This window comes from Liolophura sinensis, chromosome 1, assembly GCF_032854445.1.
Source record: "Liolophura sinensis isolate JHLJ2023 chromosome 1, CUHK_Ljap_v2, whole genome shotgun sequence".
NCBI lineage: Eukaryota > Metazoa > Mollusca > Polyplacophora > Chitonida > Chitonidae > Liolophura > Liolophura sinensis.
In genome coordinates, this window is record NC_088295.1 from 19383368 (window position 1) to 19406620 (window position 23253).

Sequence of the window (23253 nt, forward strand, 5' to 3'; positions counted from 1 at the left end):
TATATGTACATGTATATCTGAGTGACTAGTTCAGGTGCTGTGCTCTGTATACATGTAATTAGCTCCCATAGATTTATATCTTACTATGACACACATATACATGTACCATTGCCGGATTTATTAACTGGCAAGTACATGTAGCTATGCGTATGTACATGTATGTTGTAAATGTAACTGTTGTTTAACTGAGATCACATGTTAGAAAAGTGAAGGCTTTGAACTGGAGGAAGCCAACATGTAGTCTTAGGGCACATCTTCAGTTTAAATTTATCACACCTTAACAGCACATATCTTGACATTCTTTGCATGTTTACACTAGGCTGTCTAATCTGGTTTGTTCAGGCTCCTATTGCTGTCTATGGGTTATGTGTGAATGTGTGTCACCATGCATTCACAAGTGTAGTAGATCTGGATGTGAATGAGTTTCATGTAAGTACATGTACTCCTTGATTAGATGTGCCAGTACTATTATTGTTTGAAGGTGGACAGGTGGTGGATGAATCTGAAATTTGCTTGAGGTACATTGTATCAGTGTGACAGGTGTGGGCTTATTGGGTGTATACTCATGATGTACAGCTACATGTAGTAGGAGAATTATTAAATAATTAGTAATAAAGAGCCTAGCTTTACATCATAATTATGGTACATGTACTTGAGCTATACAGTGGTGAAATATCACAAAGGATTCTGAAGTTCCCTTAGGTGTACACGTACATGTATAAAGCACATGTTGACACGTGCTGAACCATTTACTCAGTGACTGAAGTGTATGTACATCCACATTCATCTACAGGTTTCTTTTTGGCCATTGGTGTGTACTTTAGATACATATACATATATCCCAGCTGCAGGGGAATCCAATTTTGACGAGTTTTTGTATCAGATATATGTTCATGCCTTATAAATAAAACATGCCTGAAAATTGGGCCATATGTGAGAATTTGTGCATGTGTGCTATCTAGTTTAGGCTTTCTAGAACAGTTATGTGAAAAAATGTATTTTCGTGAGTAAGAGGTGTTACACATTTATGGCATTAAATGTATATGCAAAAATTGAGGGTTCTGATGCCAAACTTTCGACCATGTGTGAAGAATTTTTATATAAAATATATATAAATGCAATCAGTGATGCTCCCTAAGATCTATTAATTTTATGAATGAAAGAAAATTGTATGAAAACCAAACATGTTATCGTCAAACCATCATAGTTTTGTTCAGATTAGTATTTGATTAGTGTGGAAGCCCAAAAGTTTTACAGAACTAAAACAGCTCAGAATATTGCATTGTATACTGTTCATGAGTGAATGTAGGACATTTTCCCCCTCCCTGTGTGTGAATAGAATCTTCTGTGGTGCGTCCTGCATTATCCATAGTCTAGAGTGGATCTTTTACAAACTGGAAAGTTTTGGCAAAAACTTGCAGCAGTTTTTTTCCATGTGTCACATTCAATTCAGTTAAATCAATTCTTTATAAGACAACCAGTCGATACAACGTAGGTCTTATATAGGAAAAGAACAGTAGACAAAATGAACAGAAAGCTTATTTTTGATAAATAGAGGTTTTATTATTTGGAATAACAGACTGAGAACAAGTATTGTTTCTCAGTGAAATACAATATAGTACATAGTTCATTCTTCACTATATGAAGACAAATACCTGAATTTTGTGAACATGTAAAAAAAATTGCCTATTTTGACCCCCTGGGCTATTCATTACAAGACACCTCACTTAGAAGATCATATTTATATTTCCCACTGATCATATATACATGTAGATATATAGGGAGGGGAAAATGTCCAGAGGGGAAAATGCATGGGGTGGAATATGTCCAGGAGGGAAAATGTCCAGAAGGGAAAATGCATGGGGTGGAATATGTCCAGGAGGGAAAATGTCCAGAGGGGAAAATGCATGGGGTGGAATATGTCCAGGAGGGAAAATGTCCAGAGGGGAAAATGCATGGGGTGGAATATGTCTGGGAGGGAAAATGTTCGTACCCCACATGGAATATGTAGTCCACCAGGTAGCTTCTCATGCATGTCATAGGTGACTGAATCTGGGCCTGGCTCTCAGAATAGTCTATAGGATAAAATCTTTAAACAAACATTTACTGTTGTCTGAGTTATGTTCAGGGTTGTAACATTGCATAATACATTGCTGTATTAACAATACCAGTACTGCATAGAAAACTTCAGGTTGCTCTGTGGTAATATTTTAGCAGCTCTCTGTAAAAAGTGTAGCCTGCAAATTGTTGTGCGTGTTTCCAAGTTACAGGGTTTGGAGGAGATGTCAATATTGATGTGTTGTAACCTTGGAAGGTACATACATGTATATATGCAGAAAGGCACTGCTGCAAAGACCAGGTCAGCTTACTCCAGACATTTTGCTGCAATAGCTGATTCATCAGCTAGAATCAGCTCAGCTCAGGCTAAGACAAAGTCATTCATTATATATAAGGCTCTGTTCTACACCGCCATGCATGTACATGTACATTTTCAAAGCCATTCCAGAAAGTTAAAGGCAGTACATGTATACAGGGCCTGAAATTCTGGTGTGCTGATAAAGATATTATTAGTTCTACAGGAGATATTCATGACAGCTAGAGAACTGATGTACATGTACATGGATCGTTATGCAGCAGTGTACCTGTGGTAATGCCCCAGACCCTGGCACATTGTCTATATGCTCATAGATCTGTTTCCGGAATCATTTTGTTTTCTTCACAGTGGCATCCAGGGTTTGTGTATGACCTTGATAACCTTAAAAAACCTGGAAATTCAGGATTTTTGCAGTTAAAGCTGGAAAAGCCTTGAAATTAAGAATATACAGAAACAACCTGAGTCACTGTGCTGCCATTTTCATGGACTGTAGTGTATTTGTGAAAGACTTAAAATTCAGCTAATTAAGATAATTTTACATTACATTATGCTTGCATAAGTGTAAAATATTTATTCCAAGCATCCTGGAAAGTGTGAATTTTGGGCCTTGAAAGCCTTGAAAAAGGTGTAGGAACCTTGTGCGTCTGTTGTTCACACTGACAGCCAAAGCTGTGACATAAATATTATAATTTATACATCTGATCGCAGTCTTGGGTGATTTGCAGTGTAATCTTGTTCTGAACATCTGAAGTGGGCCATTAGGCCTTTTGACAGAAGAAAAGCTGATGCTAAAAAATTAATGTTGTTACAATGGAGTTCTTAATGTAATATTTAATATTTACATTGTACATCTTTCATGCACTGCATTATGTTGGTAAGGTACATGTACATGTAGCTATTGTGAGGGAGCCTACACTAGAAGCCATATACCCTATAGAAGTTTCTCTCCCCTCCAGGCAATCTAGCGGCTATCAATTTTATACAGGGACATCTTGTCAAAGATTCTCTCGTCTTTGTAATTGAAACTGAAGCTAAAGCGCAAGTTCCAAGTTGTTTTCGGCTCTTGAAGAAAAAATATGTTAATGAAATTGTTGGGTGGATCATATGATCATTAATTTGTCCAAGACCTACGTGTAGCTCTCCTAGTTATATCATTACTCAAGGGTAACAACAAACTGTAACTGCAAGTCACTTAAATTTACTTTACATGTATGTGTACAGTTAGGTTAACGTATTCACTGTATTAATCATTTGGTATATACAATTGTACCCTATTTCTTGTAAGTTTTAGGACAGATATAAGTAGTGCTAAAAATAAAGAATTAACTTTCTCTCTCAGTTTTTTGGGGAAGTAAAAATATGAATACATTGGTCATACATGTAAGATGTACTAACAAGGTGAAAAAAGGAAATTAAATATTCCTGCTACAGTTACATGTTTATTAGTTAAATGAGCAGACCAGGCATCCCAGTAATAGAAAAATAGAAAAATTAGGGTATCCATATAAATGATGCATTTATACATGTAAATGTATTGGCATTTGGACTGTCTTGATTAATGATGTACACATACTACATGTATTGAATTGTATTGGTTTACCTATCACATACTTCAAATTTTCATCTCACCTAAGGACATTTTTGATTGTGTTGGTTTTCTTTTGAAGACATGCCCCTTTTTTTGTTACAAAAACTGGTTCTGTAGTTGCCACTATAAATTAACTATTTTTGACACACTTTCTTTGCGTTTTTATGTTTTTACTGTTTTTATGTACAGATACAAGGGCATTGACCGCACACTCTAACAGTAGGGGTGCATAAGCACAGAGATTTGCATAGTACACGATACAGTGTAGTGTACATACCACTTTGTTTGTTTAGATAGATCGCAAAGTTTTCATTTGATTATGTTTTAGCCATCCAGTTCAGTTAAAACCTAATGTAAATTTTCAGCCTTTCAACCACTAAAGCACCTTTTTAATTGGAATTTATGCATATAATTGTTATGAAAAGGTGCTAAAAATGATTTGTTTGTGTCATTAAAGATGCATGCTTCATGAAACTATGCAAGTTACAGTATTTCGCTACACAGACCCCAATCTAGTGTTTTATCAAGTGGCGCCCTGCCTCTCGGAATGTCCGCCATCCATCTGTGAAACCCCAGTACCTAGCCGCATGCCTAAAAATGTCCTTTGTAAAGAATTTTTTTTTTTTCGTATTTTTAATCTTCTGTCGAATAAGAAGCGTTATGCACCATAATTCCATCGGCATATGATCTCATACATATGTGTAGCTATTTTTCGCCTCCAATTCTTATAAGTTACTTCCAAATCGGAAACCTGTTAGTAAAGACATTTTGAGTGCCTAAGGCATGGTTTCCGAAGTTCCGGAAATCGTCTGGCTGCGCAAACGCTCAAATTGTGTGACCTTTGCCAAGCCATTGCTTACTAAATCGTAAATTATGCGTGTAGCGCCTAGAAAGGCGATGCATTGAGTTGACACAGTAACATGCCGAGTTCAACTCAGCTGTATTGGAAGCGTCAGTCCATCCTAGAACAACGTTTTGAAGACAGAATGATTTCCCAATTTAAAATTTCAGTTCATCCTCCAAAGACAGTATTTTACCTTTTAATTGACTCCGAATACAAGTGTTTTCAGGTGAAAGTTGATCAAATATACTTTTAGTGCAGCTTACTATTGAGTCTCAGTACATTTTCAGTACAGCCACAGTGCATGATCCCTGGTAAACTGTTTGCTTTATGTTAGGGAAATTTTTGCTGCTTTAGAGGGATGGCGAACCCGATTTACTTTAAAAAGCAATTGATCCTGTTCCCTTTTAACTAAAGAAAGTTAAACACAGAAGTTAGTTAAAATAAATCTTGCAAGGCTGGAATGATAATATATGAAAAATTTTATGAAAGATTATCCTCTATGATATTTGATTGATTGTTGTTTTATGCCATACTCATGAGTATTTCACCCATATGATGGTGGGTCAGTATTGTCAGGTGCATGGAGGTAATCCCAGGAAGAAAATGGGGTAAACCACTGATCATTGGCAAATCACTGACAACTTCCCCACTTGTCTTACAGCAGCCCCATTTGCACAGTTCTACAAGCAGTGCCATCCACCTCGCCACCAAATCCGATGAAATTAACCACTAAACTGCTTGCGATGGAATGAGAAAATTCCATGCTGTGGTGACCCTGGTCGTCAGCATGGAAGAGAGCAATTGTCATATCTATCGAATCGGGTACAGCAGCAAGCCTTGCGATTAAGGATCCCGTTTGACTATAAGGATTACAAATCTTACTAAAATACAATATTTTAGGCCATTTAATTTATTTTCATGTTAGATATAAAACTACCCTTTTGATGCAACGAAAGCATTTCCGGCAATGCAAGTTTTCGGGTGGACGCGGCCTGCGAACACCTGGTTCATTCGGCTGGGACGCTCTTCCCCCATGCCTTCACCAAATCCTAGCTAGGGGTCTGCTACACACCATAGCTCTCTCAGAATATTTTGAAATATTGGTTGCAGAGGTGATTGAAAAGGTTGAAGAATGAGAGTAACAGTAAATCACCTAACCAGTGATATGAGGCACACCATGTAACACATGTATGACCTGGAGAGAGTTGCTCTGTAACCTGGGTTGTTTACATACATGTGTATATTTGTTCTATACATTTGGACTGACTTTTTCTTTGTCAGTGCCCTAATTCTTGTAAACTTTTTATGTTCTACAGAATGTTTGCTTTCAGTATTAAACTGATATTTGTTTGTAAGTGTACATTGACATTGTAGTCAGCTATGTGGAGGCTTAACAAATGTGATAGTGCAGACATCTTGCTTAAGGGACATTTATTTCTAGGTTGTGTCATACTGAGAATTTCTTTTTTCATTTCTCTTTCTTTGGTTAACCTAAAAGTCTATGCCACCTGTACAAAATTGTAAAATTCTTGCTATCTACAAATTGTGAATGAGGGAATGGATATTAATTGACTAGAACTATTATTGACTTGTAATTTGGTTGAAGTAAATAAAACTACCAGTACTGTGAAAAATCAGTGTGTTTGCTTTATCACAGTCAGATGTCTGATGTTGGCTTTTGTTTTATTTTTGCAGGTAAGTTGATGTCTGGAATGATGAACTTGCATTTATATAAATGTGGAGCCTGAAGCAGCTGTGAAGCAAAATGATATGCCTCAGGTGATTTAGGGGAGACAACTCTGTTTGCCATACTTGTATTGGTTTGGCAATATTGAAGCATAGATGACTGTAAGTACATAATTGTTCTGTTACGCAAGTGCTTGGATAGACTTACTTCTGGCTCTTATCACAGTTGTTTTTCGCAGTTCAATAACGGTTATTGTATTGCACACTCTTGGTATCCATGTTGATGAAAGATAGTCTGCCCGCCTTTTCTATCATTCTGCTTAAGCTAGTTGACCAAGGATTCCAGCTCTCTGAGGAATCAAGTTTGACTGGAAGAGTTTTTCTAGTGAAAGTGTTTGCATTGCAGGATTGGTTCTTAGAATTACACAATATATAGTTTTATAGCCACTCTACTGTATAAGATTGTCTAATTCCTCGACTTTGAGATTGGTGTTGACTTAGGCGAGATTCTTATTTGTTTTGGGTGTTCCAGTAAAGTAAATGTTCCCATCAATCCTTTAGAGATGAAAGTGGAAACTCCAACGTATGATATAAGAAATTTTGTGTAATTAAGTTCTGTCATTATTGGCAGGCTTCATTTTTCATCTACCAAAGTACCTCTTTACTGTGTAATGTAGTTAACTTCAGTGAAAGAGTATCATGGACAATCTTAAGTTTACTTTTCTTGCCATTCGATATCTTCAAGCCTCTTTGCATTGTGGGCCATGCCTCTGAGAACACAAGTTTCTGCAGTTATCTTTAGCATGCTTGCCCCAAACCAGTATCTTGCTAGAATTGGTGTTTCTGTTTACTTTGACACTTTTTTCAATATGTGACCGTGAGCGTGTTGGGGAATCAATGGAAGGACTAAACGTCTAATCCGTTCTGGCCAGGCTCATATGCTTTTGACACATTATATTGATTCCAGGATTCTAATTAGTCTGCATTCTTCTCCTTCACACGGGTCAAGGGAATAAAAACTACTATACACAAACGTAAAAAGTTTGTGGGAAATGTCTCTCTTGGGGTGTCTGCAGTGTTGAATGAAGGGTGCCAGAGCAAGGTGGAGATGTCTTGTCTCGAAGCTTCCCAAAGCTTCTGTGCTTCATGTACTAATGACTTACACGTACATGGCATCTGTGTTCTGTTGTGACCTGCCCCTGAGCCTTAAGGCTTCATGTAGAGGTTTCAGGGCAGGTAGACTATTACCTGATGTCCAGGTCATTGTTACCCCAGGCAGACTATGATACTCTCCTTAGCCTGGAACTCATCACGCTTCTCTACATACATGCTCTCAGCTCCAATGTCTTCAGTACTGAAAACTCCCCAGATATGGAGGAGGAGGAGGATGTGAGTGCTGATGTAATCAAACGAGTGGTGAGAATCATGTTTTAGTTGTTGTATAGTAGTTGTTGTTCTGTATTTTTTAGATTTAAATATAATAATGTTTAGTAATGTTCTAGTGTGGCTAAGCTGTTAGTTAGTGTTTAACATGTAGATGTCTTTTTGCAGGTTAACATTTACATTTCGTTTTTATGTAGATACCTCTGTAAATGTCTCTTTCAAACCAATTTACCAGGCTGTATGGAAATGTTATAGATAGTCAAAAAGATTGTCAGTTGGAATTTTTACATACTTGTGTACTTGTAAGAACTGTACACAAGTACAGGAAACTCACAAAATGTAAATAGATTTAAACACACAGACTTTAATTGTATACTGAGGGTTGTGTCTTAAGTGTAGGGTTTCTCTTCCTGTGTATAGATTTATGTGCAGTGTACAAATCTAGATCCATATCACCTGTATATGCATAAATATAACAAGACTTTGTCTCAATCATTTACCTAGATCGCTGTGTAAACCAGAATGGTCTGTTGATTAGTTCGGGTCAATGACATGTTATTGAGATGCAAGTATGTTCGCTTCAGATCCATTGATCTGCCGCTTGTCATGGAGGACATAGGCTTCTAAATGAGAAATGGCTGTGAATAGTCGCCATTTCAGTTTTGAATAAAATCATAATGGGTGAAGTGAACAATTTCAAATTTTGAGTGAATTATTACAAAAACTATTAACATTGTAACAAGAGGCCTCCATGGCTGAGGGGTTACTGGTACAGCACAGGAGCCTCTCACCAATGGGATTGCTGTGAGTTCAAGTCTAGCTCATGCTAGCTTCGTCTCTGACCGTAGGTGAGACGGTGTGTCATCAACCTGCAGATGGTTATGGCTTCCCCCCCGAGCTGTGCCCAGTTAAATCCCACTACAGTGCTAGCCGCCTTCATATAAGGGAAATTTCTTGTGTGCAGTGTAAAAGACCAGTCAAATAAGTAAATCCATGTAGCAGTCAGGAAGAGATACTCCTAGTTCTTTTGGTTTATCGAGCATACTGCACTGTATTTTACTGTGTCCAGCTCCCAGGCAACTATATGTATAGGTTTCTTTTCTTGAAGGGGTGTCATTTTGGTATATACAACCTTGTTCACATCTTCATGGAAGCACATGTACTTACAACATGTGTGTAACCAGAGATTTTACAGGTTTGTGTTAAAATACACTTCTAAAAAGTACATGGAAACAAAAAAAGTTTGTGAGATAAAAGAGCCTGGAATCAGACAGCCTTATATATTTAATCTCTGCGTGCAGTGTTTTGTAATTTTCAGTTTATTTTTATTGTAAAAAAGTGGACAGGTATTATTTATTTGTATATTTATTTATTTGATTGGTGTTTTACGCAGTACTCAAGAATATTTCACTTATACAAATGCTGCCAACATGACGGTGGGAGGAAACGGGGCTGAGCCCGAGGGAAACTCACGGCCATCCGCAGGTTGTTGACAGACCTTCCCACGTGCGGCTGGAGAGGAAGCCAGTATGAGCTGGACCACATTGGTGGGGAGGCTGCACATGTTAACCCCTCGGCCATGGAGACCCCCAGCTATTATTTAGTTTTGAATAGGAATAGAATGGAATGCAACAGGCAGTGGTGTTCTAATCCCACTATATCTGAACTAACTTTGCCCTTCCATGCATTGTATTTAAGCCATGTACACGGCAGATGTGATGTATTGGTTTCATTGCTTATTGTGGCTTTTATCATTTTAAGGTTTGGAACACAAGTTATGTGGTCTTATGATGTGTTTTATCATTTGAAAAAAAAAAGCGCTTTACATTTTCTGTGATGATCATGACATGTACAGTGTTCATAATGTTGTGAGTTCTGTAAACCAATTCTGGCTCAGAGCAAAGGCTAGCAAACTCACTGGTGGTGACCATGCTAATAAGACTGTGTCTGTATTTGGCAGTCTTTCAGATCTTAAGCGTTGAGCCAATACCCATTGCCATCCTGAATTCCACTGGCATAAATCATTAATGCCTACTGCATTGCTAGTATTAGGGTTATTCCCTTGTCTGCTTAGGTTGGCAGTCCAAGCCATTTCTTCAATATCTGGAATTAATTCTTAGCACAGCCGGTGTTGTATCATAGACTTTCATAATTTCATATTTGAATTTGAATACTTTGATGAAAGTATTGTCATTTATTTATTACTCAGCTGACATGATAAATAATAACCCAGCAGACATGGTATAAAAATATTGATTCAGAATTTTTGGTAGCAAACTGAGCAAGTTGTCTGTTTCCAGCTGCTTACGCTTTCCTGGCAGAGACAAACTGTGCATTTATTTTGATGAGAGATAAAACTGTGGGCAAGTGGAATAATGAGGCTAGGGTAGGAGACAGTGTGGCATGCTGTTGCAGGCTGATAAAAGGTTGTCACTCATGTTGGGGTGATAGATGCTGTGGGATAGCAGGAACCCTGGCACAGAAATCAATAAACTATATCTGAGTCTAAAACTGCCCCATAGCCTGCCTGAGCTGAGCAATGTGAGACTGGTCACTGGCAGGCCCTTCAAAAACCTATACTCTCCGGTCTACATGTATATGCAGTATATCCTGTGTAGTGCATTAGTCCTGGTCAGTGTGTATGATGAACAAGAATGTACCAGACAAGTAAAGGGCTATTATTGTAAATGTACATGTAACTTATTCACCAACAATAACTGACAAGCCCTTCCACAACTACGTGTGACACAGTCAGATAGAATGTTCTGTAAGTGTCTGACATCAGTACTAGCATTTCAGTACACATACTGTAGAATACATGTATGTGGATGCAGTATTGGTGCAGATATGTGAAATTGGTAAGTGTGGTTCCTTATTGCTGCATGCTATAGCACTTACTGATAGGTTCCAGGTTAGTGTAGGGAAAAACTTTTTTGTCACAACATTGTGAACAGATTTTCTCTTGGCATGTACAGTAATCAAGTAAATAATAATAAAAAATGTACACCAATTTGATATTAGCTCTCTATTTCCTTAATTAAACAGGTATACATCTAGATGTAGTTACTTGTATGTGTTAATCTATGGTGATTGCAGCTAGAATTTCATTAATGTCACTAAGAAAAGTACCATAGTAGATTTAAGGGACAAGAAAACTTTAAAAAATGACACTATAGGCTGAAAAGAGCACATTTTTTCTATGTGGTGGTGCATAATTTTACGATTTTTCCGCGCCATACATGTAAAGCCTGAAAACGGCAAGGCTGGCATAAATCGCTGAGTCTGTCGCGTCCTCCATCTTTAACACCCTGTATTTTATGTGGGGGGTGTGTTGCTTCTCAGCCAATGAAAGTCATTAAAACTACCGGCTTGTTCGTCTAAACTTGGTCCACCATTCCGCTTTCCCGATCGTCAAGCGGAAGAAGAGTTCTACCGGAAATGTATGAACTGCACTTTGGCGGTTTCCAACGGCAATTCTCCTCCTAACACAGAAGATTTCAGGACTAGGTCTTAGGCAAAATGGAGTCGCCCACAGCGGAGTTTGGCGCTGACTTATAATTTATAACTTACATATTAGATTACATAGTACATTTTAGAATTTTTTTTATGGCATGCACCTGCGAGGAAATGCATACTGTTTTCAATGGTATTAGATTGATATTTAAATTTTCTTCTCCTTTAAGTACTGACCAGAGCATGGGGGCTGAGGTGAAAATATAAGTGGGATTGGAAAGTTTTAGTGAAGGAATTAGTATGTTACATGGACAGATGTTTTAAGGGGTTTTTTGAAATGGATGATCCTATTTGTATTACTACTATACTCTTCAAACAATGATTTTTAGTGGCACACAAATATGCTTCTTAACTCAAGAAATATGCCATTATTATTGTTCTATTAAAAATGTACATGTATGAATGCTTGTGTTCTGCTCTGCGGTAAATTTCTGTAGTTAGTTGAATTGATGCAGGAGGCAAAACATAGTGACACTTGTGCAATATGTTAACCAAAATGACTCCTTGATTAGGGAGATGGAAGATCCAGCCTAATTTTATCTGATGATGTATCAGTACATTTGGGTTTTTACCGTGTTTCATTGAGAAGTATTCTGAATGTTTGGAAGAAGTCCAGGCCCCTGCCAGCTTGGCCCAGGGATGTTCTGATTTGGCCTCAGATTAATGGAACTACATGCAGCACATAAGAAAAGCCAGAGTCTGAATTTAAAAGCTGTAATGCTAATAATAAAGCAGCCTTTCACTTTGGTTGGCTAGGAACTTGGGAGATGAGGTAATGTCTAGGATTAGGGTATCGCTGGCTAGCGTTAAGGTTAAGTGTCTGTGTTATTATTTTCCCTACAGCCGATCACTTAGAATACCTTGTTCAGTCGCCTGCGTTCAGGATCCAAACAGACACAACTTTCTGGACCATATTGCCCTGCATTGACTTATATGAGAAAAAGACTGATCAGCTTTATTGTGGAGATGCATGGAATTCCTTCATGTAGTCTGGGCCCCTGTGTGGATGTGATAAATGTGGAATTTTTGTGACTGTTCCCGTTTAGTTGAGACTTGGTTCTGCTGACCCAGCCGACTCCTCGTCTGTTCTCAGCTACTAGCCCTCACTTTCCTGGCAAAGCTTATCATTGGCTATTGTCTGAGATAGGCAGGCCAGAACTGTGTACCTACTGGGTTTCATTTGGATTGGGTTTCTGCAATGGCACATTGGTGATCCTTACTGGACTGGCTAAATTTATCCTCGTTGATTAGCTGAAGGAAAATGGCTGCGGCTGCTGCCGCGGCTGCGGCCGCCACCCAGGTCATCATGGATGACACTCCTCCTCAACATCGTCCCTCTCACATTGCCCTCAGAGACTCCCCAAGAGAGGTAAGTCTGTCCAGTACATCACATGCCCAGTGTACAGTGTAAAATAGGTTTGTATGCACATATACATTGTGACAGACCTGCTTGGCATGATCTGCCAGTTCCTCAAAAATGTGGTGCTTTTGATATTAACCTTTGTGAAAATTTCTAATTGTGGATGGTGTATTCGAGCAGGTATGACATTATATGGTCAATATGTACAGGGTACAGTTATTACATTTACTTGTGCTGTTGGCTAGACAGTATATCCATTGTGCGAGGTACCTGTGTGTACTTGATATTTGTGCTAGTCCTTTGTTTGATGATCTCACCATTCGGAATTTCATTGTTTAAGAATCAGAGGAATTTCAATGCTACTTTTAGGAATCCTTAGAATAGGGTTTATCAACAGTAATCAACAGAAATAACATTTACACTCACTTAAAAAAAAAATGCTGAATCGATGATTGACTGAATTTGGGCATCTGTTACTGGCACCATTGCACATGTGAACAGTATGAAAACCTATCCATGTGCCACCTTGATACCTACCACACTATTGGCTTGGCTGTCTTATGTGAACATGACATTGAACATATATAGGTAGAATTAAAGTTATGTGAAACTTTCATTTTTAAATCATTGAATGTATGGTCAATAAAAAGCCGTATTTGTGAAATTCAGAACTTCTGTCTACATGTACATGTGACTTCATGTATGGCTCAGGTTAAAATGAGGTGATAATGCATGTACTGGTTACATGTATGTCTGTGTAGGTTAGCCCCCTGCATCAAGTACATCTGATATCAGCCTACAGACCCAACCTCTCATATTGGAGCCATGTGTTAGATGAAATACCTACATGTAGAATAATAGACCCACCCTGAGTGTTATCATTTGAACTGGCTGCTTTGAGCAAGCTGCTGTTGCACAGACGCCCAGAGATGAGAACGGGTGTGTTTGCTTTGTTGTTGTTAGGCCAGTGTATGACGATGAGTAACAAATGCCAATAAACATAACCAGGGTGCTGGCTTCTCATAGGAGGAAAATATATTTTTCTAGGTCCCGCACTAGTAATTTTATTTTTCTATGTATGTTTTTTTTAATTATTATTATTTTGAAACATATATGTGAACATGTAGCTGTATTAATTTTTTTACTCTTGCCTTAGGTAAACAGATGACAGTTTCAACATGTTAGTGTGTGTGTGTGTGATGTGAATTTATGTGCACATGTAAGGTTTCACCGGAAAACAAAAACATATGTCTCTGCTTAAGTTGAACTACATGTAATATGTATGAAAAAAAACCCATCTGAGAATGAGTTCAACAGAAGAACTGGCAGAGTAACTCTGATCTTCTTGTTGATGTAAATATATGTCATTATAAAATTATTAAGTCTAGCATGTCTAGAAATTAGGTTTAACCTTGGGGTATAATGTTTCAAAAATTGACAACAAAAGATATATGCATTCTACCATATTTTGAGATAATTTTGTGAGATATTTAGTTCTGTGTATATATATAGACGTACATGTTAACAGTGGAAGGGGTGATATCTGGCTGACTGGATTAACTCCCTTGGATTTTGGGACTCATTTGTTTCTAACTGTGCTCCCCAAATACGACATGATAATGACTGGTTCTGTCCTAGGGAATCTTATAAATGTGCATGTTACATGTACTCTTCACCAAATACATGACCCAGGTACAGAGAAATCCAAAGGAATTCTATAGATTATGAAAAAATTGTCCCTGTATGCATGATTGGCTTCTTTTCTCTTGGGGTGTGCTCAAAATGCAGCTGAGAAACCTTTTAAAATACATGTATTACGTACGTCATTTTAATTGTTAAGGCATTTTCATCAAAATAGTTGCTCTTCACATGCTTTTTCTATGGTTTACCCTGCCACCTCTTGAAATAGTCTCATGATATTCCTAAACCTTTTATGTTTTTTGTAAGAAAACTTTGGTTTTATATGTTGAAATTTGGCATCCATTTCTGTGTAATATTCAGTCCATGTGGGTTCAGTGGGTCCATTATTTCCTGAGGTATACTTAATGCTGGTTGGCTTTAGTTGTTTGGCAGTCTGGTGACCAGATGACGATAGCCTGTATAGAAATAACGGTATGGTGATTCCTGCCCCCCCCCCCCCCTCCACGTTCAGATCAGTCTGTGAAAGGTGCCAAATAGTGTATTCCCCTAAATGTTTTAAGCCTTTACAATGAAACCTGCTCACGAACCAAGTTGTGGAAGTGGCTAATCATCAGGAATCCGCTCTGTGTGTCAGGTCTCGGCTGGCCCGAGGTCGCTGCGGCCAGGGAAGCCCCTCAAGCCAATCAGACATGGACAATATTAGTGATTTAGCGGATGGCGCCACATCCCCCATGACACAGACTAATGTCTAGCTGCGCTAACCCGACTTTATTTCACCTGACACGTCTTTGTGATCTGCGATAAACCTGTCTGCAGTCTCAAATTGAAATTTTTTCAACTGTGTTTCACTCGGCATACCACCAGATATTGGCAAAGGTATAAAAGTCTGCACACAGGGTGTTGTCCCTGGAGACCACTACGGTCAGACTGATGGATTGGCTGAGGTAACAGGAGGGGTGTCTTACTGATTCTAATCCAACTACTGTTCCAGCCTTCAGTACAAATCCCTGAATCAGTATGAGCGGGATGAACAGCCATGTGACCTTACCATATGTGACAGTGCACTGTCTGAACATTGCCTGATCATAATATAGCGACTCCTTTGATCTAGCATGTTGTAGAATTTATTCAAATTGATATAAAACTTGCTGCTATTGGAATCCTGCCAAGTGTAAGGTCTGGATGACATTATTGCTGGTTGTCGGCTCACAGCTCTGGATGCCGACTACTGACGAGACTGGCCTGCTGCCGATGCAGTGTCCTGAGATAATCTGTCAGAGGGCAGAGAGGAACTGCTCTGATCTCTATTTGATTACTGTAGCAACTTGACAGTCTAATAGGCAGTCAACCTGGCACACTGATGACTAAGTAACACAAGACGTCTGCAGGTTTGTCTGGAAACGTCCCATTGATCTACAGGTGGCTCCATTTCTTGCATATTTGATGGCGCGCAATACTTGCTGACTGTTTCTGGTACATGTAAGTCGACGTGGTTAGATGTAAACCACCTACCATGGGATCACTGAAGGCCTCACAGACTGATGATTCCTTGAAGTCCTTGGTGAGTTGGCCGCACCACCAACACCACAACCATGTCAAGTACATGTACATTTACAGGTCTTGTGACCCACATGTACTGAGGTTCTGGTGCTTCCATATAGTATCATGCTATATTACATTCCATGATAACAAAACACTGGTATTGGTCGTGACCTAAAGTGATCAAAGAACTTTAAACCATTGATTGCATGTTTTTATAAAACATATTGTGTTTAGAACAACTAATACAGACCAGACCAGTTGAAAGTGGCTTTGATGTTTTGTAGATACCAGAGAACTTCACAAGAAAGGCGAAATATATACAGTTTATAAATACATGTATATCTATTCTCTTGCTCTAGTACATGTATATCTAACAGTATGTTTTAGTGTTTGAGACACTGGGCAAGAAATAACCCAAACTTTTTCTTTTTTTTCTTCTAATGAAGACAACACCTGATTTGGTTGTGTTGTTTATATGACCATTGCAATGTAAATGTGTAACTTTTTCCAAGTTTATTTGAGAAACTTGTTGTAATGTATAGGCATATATATATATATATATATATATATATATATATATATATATATATATATATATATATTCTTACCAAGCAATAAGACCACTTCAGGTGGTTTGTTCTGGTTTTGAAAACTGTGTAATAGATTTAGCCTTATATTGAAAATTAACTGTTTAGTGTTGTATTTACTGTAAAATCTTATTCATGGTCAGGGTTTTATTTATATGGCTAGAAGGACTTCATGATGTCAAAATCGGTGAGCATACATATGATATTTAGTGCTTGAATATCAATACTTAATGGGCCATCAGATTAATGGGTCGGGAATGTTGGTTTTGAAGTTTAATAGAGTTGTTTCCCTTGGTATTATGTTCCTGCATGTGCCATTATTTCTGTGTATGTCATTTTATATAATAGTACTATAAATATCGGTGATGAAATCATAGTAATAATACTGTTATAGTAATTTAGGGAGAATTTTTTGAACTGATATATATTCAGCTATCAGCTGTGAATACGGCATTGAGGTTTGAATTAGTAGACTCATAAATCCTTCTCATGTGTCATGGAGCTAACATGAAGATTTTGTGCTCTGACGTACGACCCAGGGAAATCTTGCATATCTCCTGTCAGACCACTTTGTGCCTAAGATAGATGATTATCTGGCTTATAGCATTGCTTAGTGAGGAATGCCTGTTGATCTGGGCGTGTTGAACCTTCGTATACCATGGTCTCTCTTCCACCACGTAGGAAAGGTCACCACGCATCATCCTGGTCCCATGCTGTCATCATAAAAGCAGATGATCATGTATGTCAACTACCCAGTATTGATTATGTGTCACATGATTAAGTTCAAAAAGACATCAGGTTTAATGTGTAGTTTGATCTGTCCAAACAGAAAATAAATGCTGATATGATTTGTCCCATTAGTGCTGATATGATTTGTCCCAGGCATTTGATAAGACATAGGACCTCATTTTGTTACAGAAATATGAAATCTAGTGGAATTAACATATAATTTGTGCTGAATCATGTGTCAGATGTTAATATAACATGAAAAGCTGCTAAGCTGATTGTACATGTAAACATGGACCATTATTATAGCCCCTGATTGTGGGCTGTCTATGCTACGGTTGATTTTAATGGAAATCCATGGTGTATCACATCTCACTCTGTTAGCTTTTTACCAAGTGGTGGTGTGTGCTCATACCTGTGTCCCACCAGGCCACTGATTTCTTTTCAATTGATCATTTGCCTCTAATCATTCAAATCACAGTGGCTTTGGTGATTTGCATGTTAGGTTTCCTTAAATACCATTGGCGTAGACATGTACAGATGTCTTAAATGTTATTGTGTGGTCATTTGATTGGGTTTGATGTAACCCTTGGTATCAAAACAAAAAATCAGTTCAAAGGTGCATTATCAGTACAAATGCAGTGTGTATATGAACCACACTGAATCCCATTATATCCATTTATGACCACTTGCATGGTCCATCACATGTATATGCTTTGCGACATGCTATATGTCTGTGGTGGGTGTTTGTGGATAGATGGTATAGATACAGGTGTTCTGCTGGTTTTAGTGTACTCACCTGTCATTCCCTGGTCAGCCTTACCTGATTCTGGTCAGTACAGGTCAGTAGGCAGATTCCATTTGCTTCATTACCTCTCTGGGTCAGCAGTAGATAATTATAGATAGATTGATTGATAGTCTCTGGTCAGCTAATGGCAATTATTTTCATAGTGTGTTATAATTAATTTTAACGCACACGTGCTGACTGCAGATGAGGGAGCTTATACACCCCATGTATTTATTATGCTATAGTTATTTACATGTACATGTGCTATTGGCAATTTTGTGTTGTGTTTGAAAGTTTACTGCTGAACAAAGGATATTTGTATTCCAGCAGTAATGTTTGTAGTTGTAATGCAAGTTGAAAATTGTTATTGGAAAAAGTTAATTTGCTTGCTAGTGGTATTAGTTTTTAATTTAATACTAGTTGAAGATTGTTGTGTACAGCAAGCCCTATTCTGTGAGATCGTTGAGACTTCTCTTCATCAGAGTGAATTTTCATGTGCAATTTATTCATGACATGCACATTTCAAGAACTTAGTTTGACCATGTCAGTTTTTTATTCAGTTTATATTATGTTCATCTAATGTTTCACATGACATTGAGATATAATAGCCTATGTGTGTGTGTGTGGAAATATGTTCAGCCACAGGTACATGCAGGCCCTGCTGTCAATAAACTGTCCTGTATGTCAGTTCTGTGTACGAACGCAGGCTAATGCATGCTGTGCAGTGCAGTTTGCCTATAATTACATCTGTGGAGTGCTGCATGATGCTATTCATATACGTGTAATAGCTTTGAGGTTGTAGAGAGAAAGTCTGGGTCAGTGACAGAGCTGTAATCATTTTGTGTGTGCTGGAGAAGTCAGGTGACGGGCTGGTTTTGTGTCCAGGAGCAAGGGACTGCTGGTTGACAAAGCAGATTGGACAGTGCAAGACCACATGGGCACAGTTGCTCTGGTATTTAACACTCTATTGATTAGTCCAGTTTGGGTCATGCATGTATAAAGGTGGCAGCTGAATGTTGCAGTAGCTCACAGCACTGAGCAACTCAGCTCCACTACCAATAATATATTATGCATGTGGATTGGAAGAAATTAATGTAGGCATCCTTGGAAGCAACCAATCAGATTGCTGAACATCCCAGCTGCAAGACTGCACATTAGCCCTGCTTTAGATTCAGAATGCCGACATAGTGTAGAATAAACGCAGGGCGCCGAGCAGCGCGGGAGGAAGGATGGGAGTGGTAAATATTGGCTTTATCTTCTATTTTTTTTATTATTACATTATCTGGAGATATGTGTTCCAGAGCAGTATTAGGCTGAAGTTTGTGGAGATTTTGAGGTGATGTGGATATTGTGAGGCTCAAACAAGCTGTAGTGGTCTTGTGCCAGGAAGGCCAGGTTAGCCTGTAGAGTCCATTTGTCATCGCTCGCTCTACACATTGTCTACAGCTCTACACCTGCCTGGCCTGTCATCCACAGCCATTGTTCTCAGGAGTCTCTCTACCTGGGCTCTACTAGGGATACAGTTAACATAAAGCCCTTTATCATAACATAGGGAACAGTAAACTGTATTATCCAGTAAATGATAATACAGTAGACATCTTGGTAACTTCTCACCATTGGCTAATGACACAAAACATATGCACATACACAATGAATTGGAATCCTAAGCACTTGTGGCCAACTGTGAGTGGAGAATTTGGCTGTACAAGGACATGGACATGTATTTCTCTTCTGATGCAGGCCCTGGGTCTATTCCATACACCTGCTCTTTTACCATTACTATTAGCTTCTCGCCCTCTTAATAAACCTGTGCAGCGAGCAAGCAAATGAAACATTGTATGCATCAGTATCTGTCTAGTTCACAGATTTAATGTTAATTTCTGAGCTAATTCTTTTCATCCTGAATACCTGAATGGTTGAGTACATGAACATTTCTAAATGTCACACATTATTCAGCTATGTAGATGCATTACCTGGGTGTCAGTATTATGAATCCAACAGGCTGAAATACATGCATGTATAGTGTAATGTGTGAAAGTCATATTGAACATAGACCATGCAAAGATTAAGTATTTATTCAGCTATATAAGTATGTGTATCTGTTTTGATGTTCACATATACATGTTGCTTAAGAGAAAAGAAAGTCGGAAACTTTCAGGAAAATGTTACATGTGTATATTTGCATCAAATCTCATTCTGTATTTTCATGTATAATATGTAGGATAGCTGTAGTGTTAGTCTGGTAAAGTAGAACTCACTGTGCAGCCTTGAAGCTATCAGAATGATAACTTCACTTTATGTAACATAGTGACATCTTAGGCTACAGGTACATGCAGCCGAATAGGAGTTAGTGTGTACGCTTGCACACCACAAGCTTAAAGCACCCAGCAAGTTCAGCTGCAATATTATGTGTAAAAAGTGATTGACCTATGTTTAAAGAGACAAATTGTTCTGTTGTCGTCCACATAAAAGACGTCGTCCACATAAAGTTGAGACTTTACAATCGTAAATTCAGTTTTATCTGGCGTTTCCCTTTGAACATCAATTCACTCGAGTCGCGTAAGTTAGAAATATGGCCGATGACTGGCTTTTTTGATGGGGTTACCTCCGACAGAAGATGTTCTGCAAACTTTGAAATGTAAAACTCAGTATTGTGTTGTAATTAACCATGTAACTTCAGTTGAGTTCTACCGTACAGATTGTGGGGAATTACGAATATTTTATAATGCAATATCGAAAGAAAAGATCATATTTGCTTACTAGACTTATAAATCCTTTTCAGTCTATTATATTGTTTTGATGTGCAATCCACGATCGAAGGTTGCATTGTGGGAAACTTGGTGCTGCCTCATTTGCATGTTATCTCATTGGGAGGATAGTTTAGACTATTGACAGATTTCCCCATATAATTCTCTTAACTGACGTGTGGGAAAAGGTGGCCCAGGAGGCTTAGTTTGGAGCCAAGTGCAACTCATTTTTGTATTTAGATAGCCAACTTAAAAATTCTGAATCACTTACATGTACATGTATCTCAAAAACTTACAAACAAACTTAAGATGTCAGCTTGCTGCTGAGGAAATTCTAAAAACGCACTGCACTTCTGTCTTGGTGGAATAGGACAGGACTGTGGACAGGACTGTGAACATGAGGCCGTTGATCAGGCAGGATAAGGTATTTGCATTAATTATTGCCAGACCTCGTTTATACATGGATTAATGAAACAGCTGCCGTTGTAGTTTGTCATTGCTCAGTATGCATACTGGTCATTTATGGAAATGAAAAATTTAGAGATTGGTTGTGTAAGGAGATCACATTAAATATGTGGGAGAGCCAAGTCTGTTAACCATAAACTGATGAAAAAAATTTCCTTTCATATGCAGCTTGTATATACTTTATGTATCATCATATCCAACAGGGAAATATCTGCTAGGTAACACTGCACACAGGTAGAGCAATTCCAAGTATGAGAGAGAATATTTCCCAGGAGTGTGAAATATCTATTTTTGTTGTTGTTGGGTTCATAATTTGTGTTGGTATTCAACATCCCTGCTGACTATGGTGGATTGCGTACAGTGTAAAGGCTGAGTACGTATGCACATATTATTCATATGTACATGTATATGTATTGCATTTCCTGCTTCATACGGATGGTTAATGGTGTATTTTCCCTGATGACATCACTCCCCAGCCCAGCAATGGGGTATTTGTAGGGTGCAGAAAATAATCAATACTCCAGCATTTGGATCAGAGTTGATAAGAGCCATCTGTTCACCGGTCAGTCGGCCATGAAATGCTACTCGCAGGACAACACACACATGGCTTCATGCCTGCAACTCAGGTGAAGTGTTCCACCTGACATGAAGTAATAATATTTATCTCATATTGTCAGATTTTGTACAAACATTTGGCATGCATTGTATCTGATAAATAACTGTAGGTGTATGGGAGTTCCTAATGAATTTGCACACTTTGTGGTGAAAAATGAATTCTGCTGCTTCTGAGCCCCATCCTGACACCTTCAACATTATAGTGGAATAGTGTACAAAATAACACAAGTTTACATGACTTCTGTATAAAACAACCTCTAAAAGGGGTACTGGTTAGGCCAAAGGCCAGAACCACCAAGGGTAAAGAGGATGGGATGTGGACAAGGTCATTCATGCAGTAATCACCACTGATATGGGGGATTTAAAGCCCACTCTAATGAGAAAAATGCATCATGTAATGAATATCCTGGACCTGTATGGAAATCTGATAATGATATCAGCAGTGTCTGATACCAACAATTGTGAATATTCTTCAAGCTTATCCCCTGGAAGTGTCCTCCCAAAATGCTGCAAAACCCTAAGCAGATTTTTATAAACCCACCCATTGCATGGTACTTATATTAGTGATTTAGCATACATTGTTAAATAATAGTTTTACATTTCAGTTAAAGGTCATTTTTTCAAACAATTATATACAAGTTTTACTGAATTTTCTTGACCATGAAAGCTTTTATCCACTCCAGGTGTACTAAAAGCTGCTATGTACAGAGGGTAAATTTACATAAACAGTACCAATAAGTTGATGTTACAGATGATGAGTGTTTCTGCACTCAGCCAGATGGGAATTTCTGCACTTCCTAGATAATGGCATGATGGACCTGTCTCATCTCAGGGGGTGTTCCTCTTGAGCCAGCTGGGAACCAGCCTTCACTATCTTCTCTGGCACACTTCATATGGTTAAGTCCACACCATGTTGTCTTGACTTGTCAGGAAGCGGAGAAACAAGATCTCAAGATGGTTTCCCTCACAAATACACCTAAACTAACCCACATCCCAGGCTATTTTTGCTTCTTGTTTCCCCACATCCCACCCTTGTCCTAACCTTTTCTCTCTGCCTCTCTCCTGAATCTTACGGTTCATATAGGCTGTATGCATGTATATGAAGCACCCTGAAAGAGGACTAGTTACACAGATGTCTGTCTGGTCTTCATTGGATGGCTGGTCTGACCTGATGATGTTGTAAGGTGATGAAGGTTGTGATCTTAAGATGGGGCAGCTAACTGGATAGGGCTGGCCTGCCCTGACCCCACCTTCTCACCCACAGTCCCACAGCTAAGTGACTACAACCCTTCACATGAGCCTCTGGCAGACTGAGCTAGCAGCACCCAGAAGGAGGCAGTGGCAGGGAACAATCTTAATTACTCTTTCGTTTTTGACTGGGACCTTTTTAATGGT

The 23253-nt window shown here is 38.5% G+C and overlaps 1 protein-coding gene across 1 annotated transcript in view; it reads left to right on the top strand.

Moving 5' to 3' along the window:
• The first annotated feature begins 12585 nt into the window (after positions 1-12585).
• The window catches only part of LOC135469081 (titin-like), a 106252-nt gene continuing 95584 nt past the window's right edge, over positions 12586-23253 (top strand). The window contains 1 exon segment of the mRNA XM_064747644.1: positions 12586-12757. Within this exon segment, the coding sequence (XP_064603714.1) occupies positions 12650-12757 (108 nt within the window). The 5' untranslated portion in view covers positions 12586-12649.